The sequence below is a fragment of the Scatophagus argus genome, chromosome 10, assembly GCF_020382885.2.
Source record: "Scatophagus argus isolate fScaArg1 chromosome 10, fScaArg1.pri, whole genome shotgun sequence".
NCBI lineage: Eukaryota > Metazoa > Chordata > Actinopteri > Scatophagidae > Scatophagus > Scatophagus argus.
In genome coordinates this window covers 4814139-4827680 of record NC_058502.1, presented here as the reverse complement: position 1 = coordinate 4827680, position 13542 = coordinate 4814139, and the positions used below count along the sequence as shown (strand labels likewise).

At 39.2% G+C, this 13542-nt stretch overlaps 2 protein-coding genes across 3 annotated transcripts; one reads left to right on the top strand and one right to left on the bottom strand.

The window, feature by feature from the left end:
• Positions 1–327: 327 nt before the first annotated feature.
• On the top strand, positions 328–3897 carry cgasa (cyclic GMP-AMP synthase a). Its single transcript, XM_046402729.1, has 5 exons — positions 328–990; positions 1131–1344; positions 1485–1748; positions 2042–2141; positions 2944–3897. Exons 1-5 carry the CDS (start codon positions 457–459, stop codon positions 3272–3274), a joined length of 1443 nt encoding a protein of 480 aa, XP_046258685.1. The 5' UTR covers positions 328–456; the 3' UTR covers positions 3275–3897.
• ddx43 (DEAD (Asp-Glu-Ala-Asp) box polypeptide 43) lies at positions 3636–13535 on the bottom strand. 2 transcript variants are annotated; one of them, XM_046402725.1, is made up of 16 exons: positions 13127–13535; positions 12781–12836; positions 11784–11901; positions 11154–11249; positions 10880–10961; positions 9713–9872; positions 7538–7656; positions 7296–7406; positions 7074–7215; positions 6324–6424; positions 5890–5977; positions 5526–5653; positions 5258–5367; positions 4980–5118; positions 4800–4887; positions 3636–4299 (listed from the first exon to the last, which is right to left on the bottom strand). In XM_046402725.1, exons 1-16 carry the CDS (start codon positions 13458–13460, stop codon positions 4138–4140), a joined length of 2034 nt encoding a protein of 677 aa, XP_046258681.1. In that variant the 5' UTR covers positions 13461–13535; the 3' UTR covers positions 3636–4137. The 2 variants fall into 2 exon arrangements, with proteins under 2 accessions (XP_046258681.1, XP_046258680.1); XM_046402724.1 differs by having other exon boundaries at positions 11154–11321; positions 13127–13534.
• Between the last annotated feature and the right edge of the window lie 7 nt (positions 13536–13542).

Here is a 13542-nt window from a genome sequence, read left to right as displayed (position 1 = left end):
AACCTGACAAAAAGTCGATCTTCCTTACACCCTTTTGTCCACAAGATGTCGCTATTGGTATAGGAATAAAATAGAACTCGTCAATGATTTTCAAACATTGTGAGACGATCACATAAACACGTATTTACCATAAAACCCTTTTTCACCCACTGATGGGACAAAAAAATGTCTATATTTATCAGTTCACCTCAAAATTTCAAACAGCTTAAGAGCAGATTGAAAAGTAGTTGTGTAGGGGATGATTTGGGAGAAATATGGTTAAGTTTTGAGTCTCATTCCCAGGTTGTTAAATGCCAATGCTTGTGGTTAACACAATGTGGCAGTATTTGACAACCAAAACTCAATTGCTATCCAGAATCGCCTACTGCACCTTTAAGGGGCAGGTCCTCATACAATGCTGGAGCCAAGGCGAGTATAACACTGGCAGAGAACTTCCTTTCTTCTCATTGCATCATCATGACTGGCAGAGGAAGACCACGCTCGAAAAATAGTCAGGACACTAAGTGTACCACGAGTACAACTAGAGCTGCCGAGACACCAAAGGACAATCTAAAGGCCAAAAATGCAAAAAGATGTGGTGGAAAGGCAAAATCACCAGAGACAACCGAGAAGCAGCCTGCTGTAAAGGTCAAATCACCCCAAAAATTTGTGGAGGAAACAAAAAAGACGCAGCTAGAGATGCCAAAAAGCACCATGGAAGCAGAGGCCACAAAAGCAACAAAATGTACTGACAAGACCAAATCGGTAGAAGAATTCACAGACAAGACAAAGATGGCGCAACCACAAAAGTGTGAAGATAATGCTGCACTGAACACTCTCCTCCGTAAAACTCTGGAAGAACTGAAGATTAAGAGGAACGACAGAGCAGATGCTGCAAAAGTCGTTAATGAACTAGTAAAAAATATAACCATGCATTTGAAGAAAAACTCTGAATGCTTTAAAGAAGTAGAAGAGCCACTACCTACTGGAAGTTACTATGAAAATCTCAAGGTAAGGTACTTAAGTTTAAGTACGGGGTGCCATCATTTTCTGAGGAAAGCCTAACACTCTGATTTCATATAATACTCATGTTATATTCATGTTATTGTATAATTTGTGGTGTATTACTGTGTGTGTGTGTGTGTGAACAGATCTCCAGTCCAGATGAATTTGATTTCATGCTGCCCATGCCTGTTAACCGAGTGACTATCGAGCCATTTGGAGACGATGGAGCTTTTTACAGTGTGGCATTAAAACGTGGTGGCAGCCCTCTGAAGAAATTTGAAGAGAACAATGTTTTATCTGCCAGTAAAATGCTCACGGAGTTCAGGGAAGAAGTGGTGAAGTGTGTCAAAGGATTTAAAGGTAAGTGACAAAATGAGCCATTTTAATCAGACAACCAATCCAACTAAATCAATTTTGACATGAGTAAAGCTTTTACTGTGACTCCAATATATGTCAGTGTTCAATGAAAAAGATCTTAAGAAAGAAAATGTCTAATACAGGAACAGAATGGAAGGTGACAAGAAAGAAAAAAGGCTGTCCTGCAGTGACCCTGAACACAGAACTACAATCAATCACCATTTCAGTGGATGTTGTTCTGTGTCTCGTGGTTAAATCAAGCTGGCCTGTTTTCACCAAGGAAGGCCTTAAAATAGAGAGCTGGCTGGGAACCAAAGTAAAGCAGGAATACAAGCGAAAGCCATATTATCTCATCCCGAAATATGAAGGCAGGGGCACAGTGGAAGTTGACGGGGTCCTTGCTAAAGGTAAGTTGAACTTTTCTCAGCTAGTGAATCAAAATTGTAATTGCCAGAGAGGTGATCAATTAACATTATCTGAAAACTGAACTCTGGTAGGTGGGTTGGTCGTGTACTGTATAAACAACTACACCATGTAAGCTGTCACAGATTAGAGATGTCAGTATTTCTTGAATTAATTTTTTTAAGATCAGTAGGAGGAACAGAGTAAACCAAATTTACTCTGTTCGGCAACAGTTTCACGTCTTCATGTCACGTAAACACTCTTTTGTGTTGTTTCAGTAATTTGTCTTCTATAACAGATAACTGGAGGATTTCATTCTCCCATGTTGAGAAGGCCATATTGAAGAATCACGGATCAGAGAAGACATGCTGCGAAAAGCATGGAGCAAGCTGCTGCAGGTTAGATTTCAAAGTGACAGTACAACACTGTATGGATTTCCTTCTATCAAAGTCAAATAATTTCCATGAGAGAAACCTTTCTGTATGTACAGTACTGTGCGGATGTTTTAGGCAGGTGTGGAAAAAATGTTGTAATCTAAGAATGCTGTCAAAAATATAAATAGTAATTCTTTATTTTTATCAATTTCAGAATCAGAATTCCTTTATTTATCGAGCAAACAAAAGAAAAATCTAAACCAAATCAATATTTGGTGTTACTACCCTTTGCCTTCAAACCAGCATCAATTCCTGTAGGTACACTTGCATAAACCCAGGGATTTTGTACGATTATAGTCAGTTGCATGATCAATTATACCAAATAGGTGCTAAAAATCATCAATTTCACATTGGCTGAAACGCAGTCATTAACTGCATCAGAAACAGCTGTGTAGGAGGCTTAAATTGGGTGAGGATCAGCCAAACTCTGCTACCAAGGTGAGGTTGCGGAAGACTGTTTCATGTCACAGGTCATACAACATGGCAAGACTGAGCACAGCAACAAGACACAAGGTAGTTCTACTGCATCAGTAAGATCTATCCCAGATAAAGATTTCAAAGCAGACTGGGGTTTCGACATGTGCTGTTCAAACTCTTTTGAAGAAGCACAAAGAAACGGGCAACGTTTAGGATTGTAGGCACAGCGGTTGGCCAAGGAAACTTAGTGCAGCCGATGAAAAACACATCAAGCTTATTTCCCTTCCCCAGTACTGTATATTTGGAAATAATGATCATCATAATGATTGTCCTTTTCATTTGCATACAGGAAGGACTGTTTGAAGCTCCTGAAGCACCTTCTCCATCTGCTGAAGGAAAGGGACTCTTCATTTGACAAGTTCTGTTCCTACCATGCCAAGACGACTGTTTTACACGCCTGCGCCTCCAGAACTAAAGACAGCGATTGGAGTGCCTCAACTCTGAGTCACTGTTTTCAGCTGCTCCTGAAGGATTTTATAGACCATCTGGAAAATGGCAGACTCAACAACTTCTTCGTTCCAAACCAGAACCTGCTTTCCAGTCCTGGACAAACACAATGCAAAAAACTGGCTCGTTGCATCAGGGAGGAAAGCGACAGGGGCTTTCCTATTTTCAAGTGACAACTTCACAACAAACATCAACGGTTTGGCTCCTCATAGCATTTTAAACATTCCAGAAGTAAAATTAGGGCAACCAAATCCAGTGTAATCATGTAAACTATTTAACTTGACACCTTCCAAAAATTTTTTTCCCCATGTTTACTTCAGCTTCCTCCCACAGTCCCAAAAACATGCACATGTGGTTGTGTCTTTGTGAGTCAGCCCTGCGACTGACTGGTGACCAGTCCCGGGTGAACCCACCTCTCGCCTGTAGTCAGCTGGGATTGGCTCCAGCCCCCCCACAACCCTGACTGATAAGTGGTATAGAAAACAGATGTATCACACAGTAAATATGAAAGTTACCAAAATAATGAAATATACACAGAGTGTAAAATCTCTTTAGTATGTTTCTGTCCAGATCAAGAAATGACAAAACATTCAGAATGATACTGCACTGCTGTGTCTGGTTTACAGACAAAAAATCTGTCAAAATTGTGCATTTTTAATGTTTTCAAAACAAGATTACAACAGTAGAACTTCCTCTAAATTACAACAGATGATATATCTAGCAAAACTTTTCAAAGAAAAAAAAATTAAACTGAAACATACATTCAAAAGAAATTACAATCAGACCCTTGCTTGACCCAGTCGTGAAAGAAAAAGCATAAGGATATTAACATTTGTCCTAAATTGTTACTCATTCAGAATCAAAAAATTAATGAAATTCACCACTGTTTATTTATGCCTGTAAAAATAGTGTTTTTTGTCAAAACAAAAAATGTGGAAAATAAAAATTCCTTCTGTCCATTCATACATCCAAGTCCATTTGTAGACGTGTGCAGGAAGCCTTGTGTTAAGTGTGGACTTACATGGACAATCATGCATTAGAATGCCCAGTTTTGGCCTCGATCTCTGCCTCCTCTACCTCTCCCTCCACCATCTCTCCTCCCCCTTCCTCCTCTTCCTCCCCTTGGATCGCTCATTTCCTTCTCCCTCTTGTGTTTCTCGTATCTCTCTGCCATAAGCACCAGCTCATCAGGGATGTCCTGCAACAGGATTCACCAAGATTACAAACACATTGCTATGTTTTGTGAAATGTTTTATTGAATCTAATTTGAAATTGATAAACTGAAATAAGAACACAGTACATGCTTCCTACTTGATTATACCATTCATATCGGCTTTAAGGTTACAAATACAACTTGTAAATTAAGCATTCTTTCCTGATTTAATGACTTAGTGTCACTAAAGCAGGAAACAATATTTTCTTTTGAAATAAAAACAACAAATATTTTTATCAGACAAACCATTTTATCATAAAGCTTTATATGAACTCCTATATGTAGAAATGCCACCTCGAGCTAGTAAATCTAGCAACTCACTTACCTGATGATCAAAGAATTCAAACATATAGAAGTGCCTAAGAAGTGAGCCGTCTCACTTCTTTCTCGTCTCAGAGTTGCACATGTACAGAACCGACTGGGTAATTGTAATAAGATGGAGGAATATTGGTATTTATATCTCATGAATTTCTTGTCCTACAAACCTGTCCTGCTCGCTCCAAGATGAGAATCAGCTCAGGTGCCATCCTCCAGTCTTCTCTTGTTACAAGGGTAACAGCAGCACCTAAACGTCTAGAACACAAATGCATCGATATCACAAACTAACCGAGACAAGGACTGATTTTTCAGTCATGAGATCCGTGAAGAATGCAGGACAACCTTACCCTGCTCGGCCAGTGCGACCCACGCGATGGACATACTCTTCTATGTTGCGTGGGAAATCATAGTTAAAGACATGTGTTATGTCATGGACATCCAATCCTCGAGACGCCAAATCTGTGGCGACCAGAATACGAACTCGACCTGGAAAAAACAAAACAAACAAACAAACAAACAAAAACAGGCTGTTGTGCTGTGGTCAGTTTGAGTATTAGGACACCAGCTACACATCAAAAAATATTTGAGTGTATTTTTAGGCCACATTTTCCTTTCAGTTACTTACTCGCTTTAAAGTCCTTGAGGGCTTCTTCACGGTCACACTGCTCACGGTCACCATGGAGACTTTGTACAGCCAGGCCCTGGAGACACATGTCACTGGACAGGTCATCAGCCCTGAGATTTCATTTAGAGATGAACACACGCAAAAGAATTGTTAGTGTAGGTGGCAAGCACTGCCGACGTCAATCTGTGATTAAGTCTGTGGTTTTTAAGTAAGACAAGCTAAGACAAGCTAAGACAAGCCATATGTTACAGAGTGAGTCCACACTCACACAATCTTCTTGCCAACAAAGATAAGGACTTTATCATGGGGCAGCATGTTTCTGATGAAGTCGAAGAGGTACGACTTTTTCTCCTCTTCATGGACAATCAGTACTGTTTGCTGCACTGTGTTGACTGCCTAAGGCCCAGAGAAGAAAAGGAACGCATTTCAGCATGTTATCCAGATGGGAGCATAAAGCATCTGAAACTCACTTTGTAAAAGCAATTAAATATCTGCCACTAATAAATCATGAAGAAACGGTTTTATCCTTTGTAGCAGAGAAACACAAATTTGACTTCAGTTGGCTTACTGTGTTCAGGTGGGACACACTACGCACCCACTCAATAACCTTAACTTAATTAATGTCAACTTACCGCCAAGTCCAGAGTGCCGACATAAACCATCATGGGATTCTTTAGGTAGGATCTGGACAATCGTCTCACACCAGTGGGCCAGGTGGCACTAAAACAGTGGAGTTTAAAAGTGGAAAAAGGACATTTATCTTCAGTTCTGTACTGTACATCTTACATCACGTCAATACATGTTCACAGCACTTGTATACAGAATACTGTAACATAGTAAATGAATGCAGGGGCTAACTTAAAGTAGAATATACAACTTTTCTCTTGAAATAATAATCTTTTTAGCTTGATAAAAATATACATGGTGTGAGAAACACGGACCAACACTGGAAGATCTTCGCACTTAAAGTCTGCAATATAAATGCTTTCTCTCTGCATCTGTACTTGTCCTAATATCCTGCTCATTAACCCTGTGAAGACAAACATTCATTTAAAATGACTCAAACCTGGTCATGACAGTCTGTCGGTCCGGGCGGATGTCCAGAAGAATCTTCATAATCTGGGGTTCAAAGCCCATATCTAGCATACGGTCAGCCTCGTCCAGCACCTTTTCACCATGATCAGAGCACTTAATAAAAACACACTGTACTGCCACACACAACATATAGGAGCTAGAATTACAGCCTCGTGGTTGTACGTCTCGAGGTTAAGTGTAGTTCTTCGTAAAGTGGAAGCTATCACCGGCTGATGTAATTTTAGCATGATCTCAACAGTTAAACTACTAATAAATCCATCTGTGGATTTTGAAATTGGGAAGTGATCTTATGATTCAGCACAATCAGCACAGCTTCAAGGTGAGTACCCAAGTATGTCACAGTCAAGCTGGCCTTTGACATTTTGGATACAAAAGGCCATCACGGTTTTGTGAGTTATCAGTTAGCTTGACCTTTGATCACCAAAATATAATCAGTTCATCCTTGAATCCAAGTGTACTTTTGTGCCAAATTTGAAGAAATTCAAAAATGCAACTCATGTACAAAGACACACAACACAAACGTCTGCTATACTGGTTTGTGCTAACACATGAGAGCTGTGGAAATGTATGATTCCCACTGGGGTGAGCAGTGCCAAAATGTAAAAATACTGTAAGCCACCGTACAAAAAGAACACAACTGTGGGAACAAAACAGAACATGTTGAGCATAAAGGACTCGTCTAAACAGTCAAAACAAACATGCTCAGACATAAACAGCTCACCAAGTAGGTAATGGAGCGCAGATTGATGAGCTCATTCATCTGCAGATCATTTAGTCTGCCTGGTGTAGCGATCACTATGTCCACCCCGTCTTTCACCAGGTTGATCTGGCCTCTCCTATCCCCTCCACCATAGATACAAACACTGAAAGAAGGTACAGTCACAATCACTCATTGATTCTAAGATTATCTTTAATGATTTATGATAATATAAGACTGGTGGACCTTGTGTAGCTCTTATAGCGGTACTTGCTGCACTCAGTTTCAATCTGCAGGGCCAGTTCTCTGGTGGGAGTCAGCACCAACATGCCTGGACCACCCCGCTCAGCTCTGGGTCTATCAAGAAAGGCAGCACGAAAAGAAATGATCTCACAGACAAACGGGCACAATTACTAAAACTGCACACCTCTGAAAGAAATGAAAATAACGCACTGAAACGCATTGTGTGGCACGGGTCTTGTACTCACACAGGCTGTCCATCCATATGGATGAAGCCTGGCAGCAGGTAGGCCAGGGTTTTTCCTGTCCCTGTCTGAGCAATGGCTATCAGGTCCTCCCCACTCAGCAACACCGGCCATGCCTGAGACTGGTGAAAAGACAGACCACAAGTTATCTCTCTCTAAAAATACTGTATTTAAGTTACTGTGTGATACAAAATTAAATCAAAAACAATCTACAAATAGCATTCGGGAACGTGAATTTAAATAGGTGTCAAGATTATACTAAATATATTAGGCATATTTTTTTCAAAAAGAATAATAAGTCAAATTATCTTTTCTTTTCAGAACCTAAGTCTGAGCGTAGCCAGATATTAGTTTCAAGTGTGGCTTTCGGAGATTTCATGAATTTTTACTAATTTCACATGAAGTGGAGATACCTTGCACTCTGCTTGTATTTTGCAGTTTTGTCATTATTTTGCTGTGTTCTGGACTTTTGTGGGTGTCAGTGATTCAGGAGAAAGACAGCTGATTTTTGAGCTGTTAAATACTGACATTTTTGGTCAGTATTTTTTGACAATGAGAGTCAGCCATCAACTATCTTTCTCCAGAATCGCTTAATGGTGTTTTTTCACAAACAGAACAGATTCTGCAATCACAGAAAAATGATTGCTGTATATTTTGCCTTTAAATGTACATTCTTTCAGCAGACAACATCAGGCGGGGAAGAAACCTCACCTCATCTCAATCCAAAGTAAAAAAAATCAGAACTACCAAAACTTTCAAAACATAACCCCCCCCGTCTCCAATATATGACTTCAGCTGTGGTCACATGTTGATGAACAATAGAAAGACATAGCAATTTTGCTTTGAGAGGGTAAAACCGAGCAAGAACGCACCGAAGAACATATTTTTATAAGGTTAGTTTTTTTTTTTTTTAAACCTCACTGGGGTGATAAGCAGATACCAATCTAATAGCATCATGCAGGTATGAGCAGGAATCAGGGTGAACAAAAGCTGCCAGGGGTGGGGAAGTGCAGACGCACATCTAAGAGAACAGAAGCGTTTGACACTGCATTATACTGAGAAAGTAGAGGCCGGCATGACTGCATTCCATCTGACCAACCTTCTTACTGTGAAATGAAAGTGAAATTGGAAAAGCAGTAACATTTTCTGCCTAAGAGCCTCTGGAAAACTAAGGAAACACACAAAAACTATTCAATTCAAGTTCAGGAAATGTAAGTTCCTGACCAATCTACCTATATTCACATCCCTGTTGCAGCCACAATTTAATGATGAGTACTAAATATAAAAGTTTAACATAAATGTTGTGTAGCAACAGTCTACAACTAGTATGAGCATCCGTGTGCTTAAACAGCAAAGCCTTTCAACTGAGCAAAATAAAGAATTACTATCATTTCTTGAGCCAGCTACAATAGTACACCTTCCACACCTTCCTTGTTACCCTCAATACAATGAAACACTGAATAGTTATTCTCAAAAAAGGTGAGCTTCAAGAGCATCTCAGTTAAAAAGGTAATTTATGTGCAAAAGTATGAATGTTCTTAACATATTTATCATCGTGTGACTACCTAAAAATATGTCCAATTTCCTTTCATTTCTGTTTTCTTGGGAGAGTACAACCACAGGCTAATAATAATAACAAAGGCTCTAGATTTCCCGTAAAGGCTGACATTAATGTGGGTATTGCATAATAGGAATCTCTGTAAATCACAGGTATTAAACGTGTGGGACAGGTTACAACAACTACAATACTAACCACTCACAGTATACACTTACGGAAAGTTTTGCTCCAAATGATTTCACATTTTTCCCAAACAAATAATAAAACAACTCCTTTACAGGAAAAGTATTTCACTGGCGGCAAGTAAAACAAATACTTACCTTTTTTTTTAATTAACCCAAAACACTGGGTTTATTGGGTTTTTGGTCATTAATTCAACTAAGTAGTTAATAGGAGTTAGATTTGATCTAGTTTAAGTTCATCTTGTCAAGCACATTAACCTTGTCTGTCAACATAAAGACAACTTGAACATCAGCTAAAGCTGACACATAACACATAATCATCAAGTCCATCAATGGAGGATGTGGCTTCTTCGGATTCATATTTATTCAGCACTGATACTTCAAAGTATGATTTGTGATAAATTTCAAATTAAATTTGCTCAGGTGACAGGCTCATACCTGGATGGGGGTTGGTTTGACAAAACCAACTCGCTCAATATTTTCCATGATGTCAGGATAAACCTCAAAGGCCTCCAGAAAGGTGCGACAGGGGTTTGGAATGGGCCGCTTCTCCCCCTCCTCCTTCAGGTCATCCACAAAGATATTGTTATTCTCCTTCCTGTGAAAAAATATAACACAAATAAGAACTTTGTGGAACTGGTTGAAATGTGGATTCCAAACCACACCACTGGAAGACAATAACATATATATAAGATAGTCTTTATTTTCATTGCACAACCTATACTATGAAACTGAAAAGAGCTGCAGCTGAAGGTGCATTTGGAATAACAAAGAACCAAGAACAAGCAATAAAAAGTAAGAATAAATTAAATTAAAAGTATGTAACCCACATAAAGAAAAAAAATGAAGCAGTGAATATATTGCATATGTTGGATATAATTGCACATGTTGGATAAGACCACATTTAGTGCAAACTATACAGTGCTCCAAATAACACATCAAAAACTGTTTGCTGATCTTTTATTCCTTCTCCACATGTTGGAGAATGAATATTCTTTCAATTTCAAAATGCAAAATAAATGTAATAAAATTTGTAAAGATGACCATGACCATGACCAGTAACTATGGGATTGTGGTCCAAATTCGGACCACGATCAAGCCTTTGTTGCCAACTACTTTTCCTGTATTCCCCAGAAACACTGAATCTACAAACTGAATATGCACACAGTAAAGCTTATGTAATACAGCCGGGCCTGCCCAGACAAGACATGAACTTGTAGACAAATGGTGCCACCTACTTGTCTGCAGATGTAAAGGAAAATAATGCCAGCAACAAACATTTCATGGGAAAAGTGGTAGTAGTGGTGGTGGTAGTGGTAGTGGTAGTGGTAGTGGTAGTGGTGGGGGGGGGGGTGGGGGGATTTTCAAGAGGGAGGTTTGAGGTTTAGTTAACTTGTCAGTAACAAACATAAAAAAAACCAACAAAGCATCAATAAAAACTTTAAAAAAGAACATAACTGTATTTAAAAATAACACCTAGAATTATGCAATATAATGTGGACACTTATGGTTCTCTCTCTCACTGTTTTTTTTTTTTTTTTTTTTTTTGGTTACACACTCCAGGAAGAAAATGATGTGATAAGTCGGTAAAGCTGTCAAATTTACCTCCATTCACTGACTTCCTCTGCTGTCAGCATGGATACACCCTCTGCCTCAGTGTAAAACATCTTCTTCATGGGTGGGAGGTCTGACAGAAGTTGCAAATATTACAGAAATCCTTTAAAGCCACAGATGAGCCCCTTTCCTTTTCTGAAAATTTAATTCCATTGTCATATCTTCCACTCATAGTCATTGTTTAATTTCAACGAAAACCATATCAATTTCCATATATTTGTGGACTGCAGTGTACGTACAGTAGTCACAAAATATGAGCCCTCACCCCTCCACTTGAGCTCGTCATACTTTGCCTTGTTTTCCCGGATGGTGTTCCAGTCTATGGATACACAGACCGGGGCCACTTTGGCAGCCTGTAATTCTGCAGCAGACCAGACGGAGCCATTCCTTTGTTCATTATCTCCTCCTTCATAGTCTGGCCTCCTGCGAAGACCTGTAAAATGGATCACTATGCTGCGGGGATTCATTTTCATTTATAAGCTGCAGTACAGTAGTGTAACCCGGTACCATTAAGTAACAGGTCCTTATATTGTTCTATTCTATTCTTGTGAGCTGCCACGACAAGTGAATTTATCCACTGTGGATCAATAAAGTTCATCATATCTTATCTTATTGATAAAAGATCAAAAGGAAGGAAAGAAGAAGCAAATTTTGTTCATGCAAATTAAGACAGCTTGACCCTTTATGCAGTCTGTGCTGACATCCCATAAAAAAGCCACTATAAAAGACTGTACAAATGTCATCAGTAGGCTAGCTAACAACTGAAACACTTGCGCTTAATGCAATTAGGAGGTGGATTTGCAAGTATGTCTGGTTTGCCTTAAGACGCACAACTGTCAGGAATTCTTTTAGGTTTATAAATTAATTTATTTTATTTTTTTCATTGACTTCATACCACTGCAAAATTGAGAGTTGCCATCAGACACCAGGTCTTCAATCATCTGCTTGGCCTTCTGCTGGGCAGCAGGGGAGCCAAAAATGATCACCTCACCTTCATAGCTTCCCTTGTTTATCTAACAAAAGAACAGCACAAATGTTTAGCAGTACATGATTATGATGCAGGGCTGTAAGCACAGCAGGCAAGCCTTCCCATTAGGTCTAGGCCCAAAATGTGTTTTCTATTTACTTTTTTTTAATTTTAGACATTAAAATTTTATATTGTGTTGCATGCTTAATTGAAAATTTGCACTATGGTTCTAAAAAGATGAAAATATGATTAAGAACATTTTATATGTTGAGTATATTACTCAAAATAATAAGAAATTTGCCTTTTCCATGTGGGCACTTTTTATTTGTTAATTAAATCAGAAAACATGCTATATCATGAAATATATCACCATGTGAAAATAAAGCCTGAATATATCGCTAATCTTGACTTGGCTTTTAGCCAGCCCAGATGTTGGTCAAACATGATAAAAATGATTATTTTACCAATTTAAAAAGATACTGATAGCTCAGTACACACTGAGAAGTTAAAATCTCAAGATGACTTACAGCAATTTATTGATTAATTGGTATTACTGAAAATGTAGTACAAAACTTTAAATCCACATAGCCAGGTTACATTGCCTTGAACTGATCCTGACCCCCTTTAGTCTCTAGTCTGAAATAAAAATGATCAGGCTCCGGACTCCAAATTTACAACAGTCCTGATGAAACACGTAATTTCTAATTTTCTGTTGATGAGGTAGGCAACGTTGGAAAACGTAGGCACTGCACGAAATTTACCGGCATGTGTTGGTTGACTGGTTGGTTTAAGAGTCTTGTTAGGTTGGTTTACAACTCCCATTAAAGCAGATAAAGCTGACTTCTATCATTTAAAATTGTTGACTTTAGTTCACTTAAACAAGGAGAAGTGCTGTATTAATTTGTTAGTATCCTAGTTGACTTACCTTAATTCTTGCACCGGTGCTCTCTTCAAGTTCACGAATTTTTGCTCCTCCACGACCTTTAACATTATTAAAAAACGTATTTAGGCTCTTAACAAAATTTAAACACATCGCTAGTTACACAATGGAAACATATGTAACATACACTACGCTTATTTCCAGGGCAAACACACACACACCTTAAACATCTCACAGAATTTGGCAGACAGGGAATTACACCGGAAGCCATAAGACCAAAGCAGGCTAACTAACGTTAGCATAACTACCCAACAGCGAAGTCAAGTGTAATTTAGTTAGCTGAGACTACAAAATGTGTGGTAGCCACTGAAACAACTTTTTACAAACCCACCTATTACCCTCCCAACGGAGGCATTTTCCACAGTGACTTTCACAGGCGGAGAAGAGTCCAACCTTTGACTGCCAAATGATCGTCGTCCATCGCTCTGGGAAAATGAACGTACATCGCGTCCACCTCTGCGACTTTTGTACTGACATCCTTCGGCACCACTACCATCTCTGTCCTCTCTAGGCACTCCAAACCTAAATGCATTTCTTACACCGAAAAATAAGCTTTGTCTTTGACGGCCATCACATGGCGGTTTCCACTCAGTCTGAGCTGATTTTAGAGCAGGCCTCTGGATAGCAACGCCTTCTTCGTCGTACTCATCTTCCCAGTCAGACATTTTAAATTTGGCTCCCCAACTGCAGCACAGCTAGCTGTAACGGCCGTCAAGCTGTCAATCAAGACTATGCCGCCTTCACTTC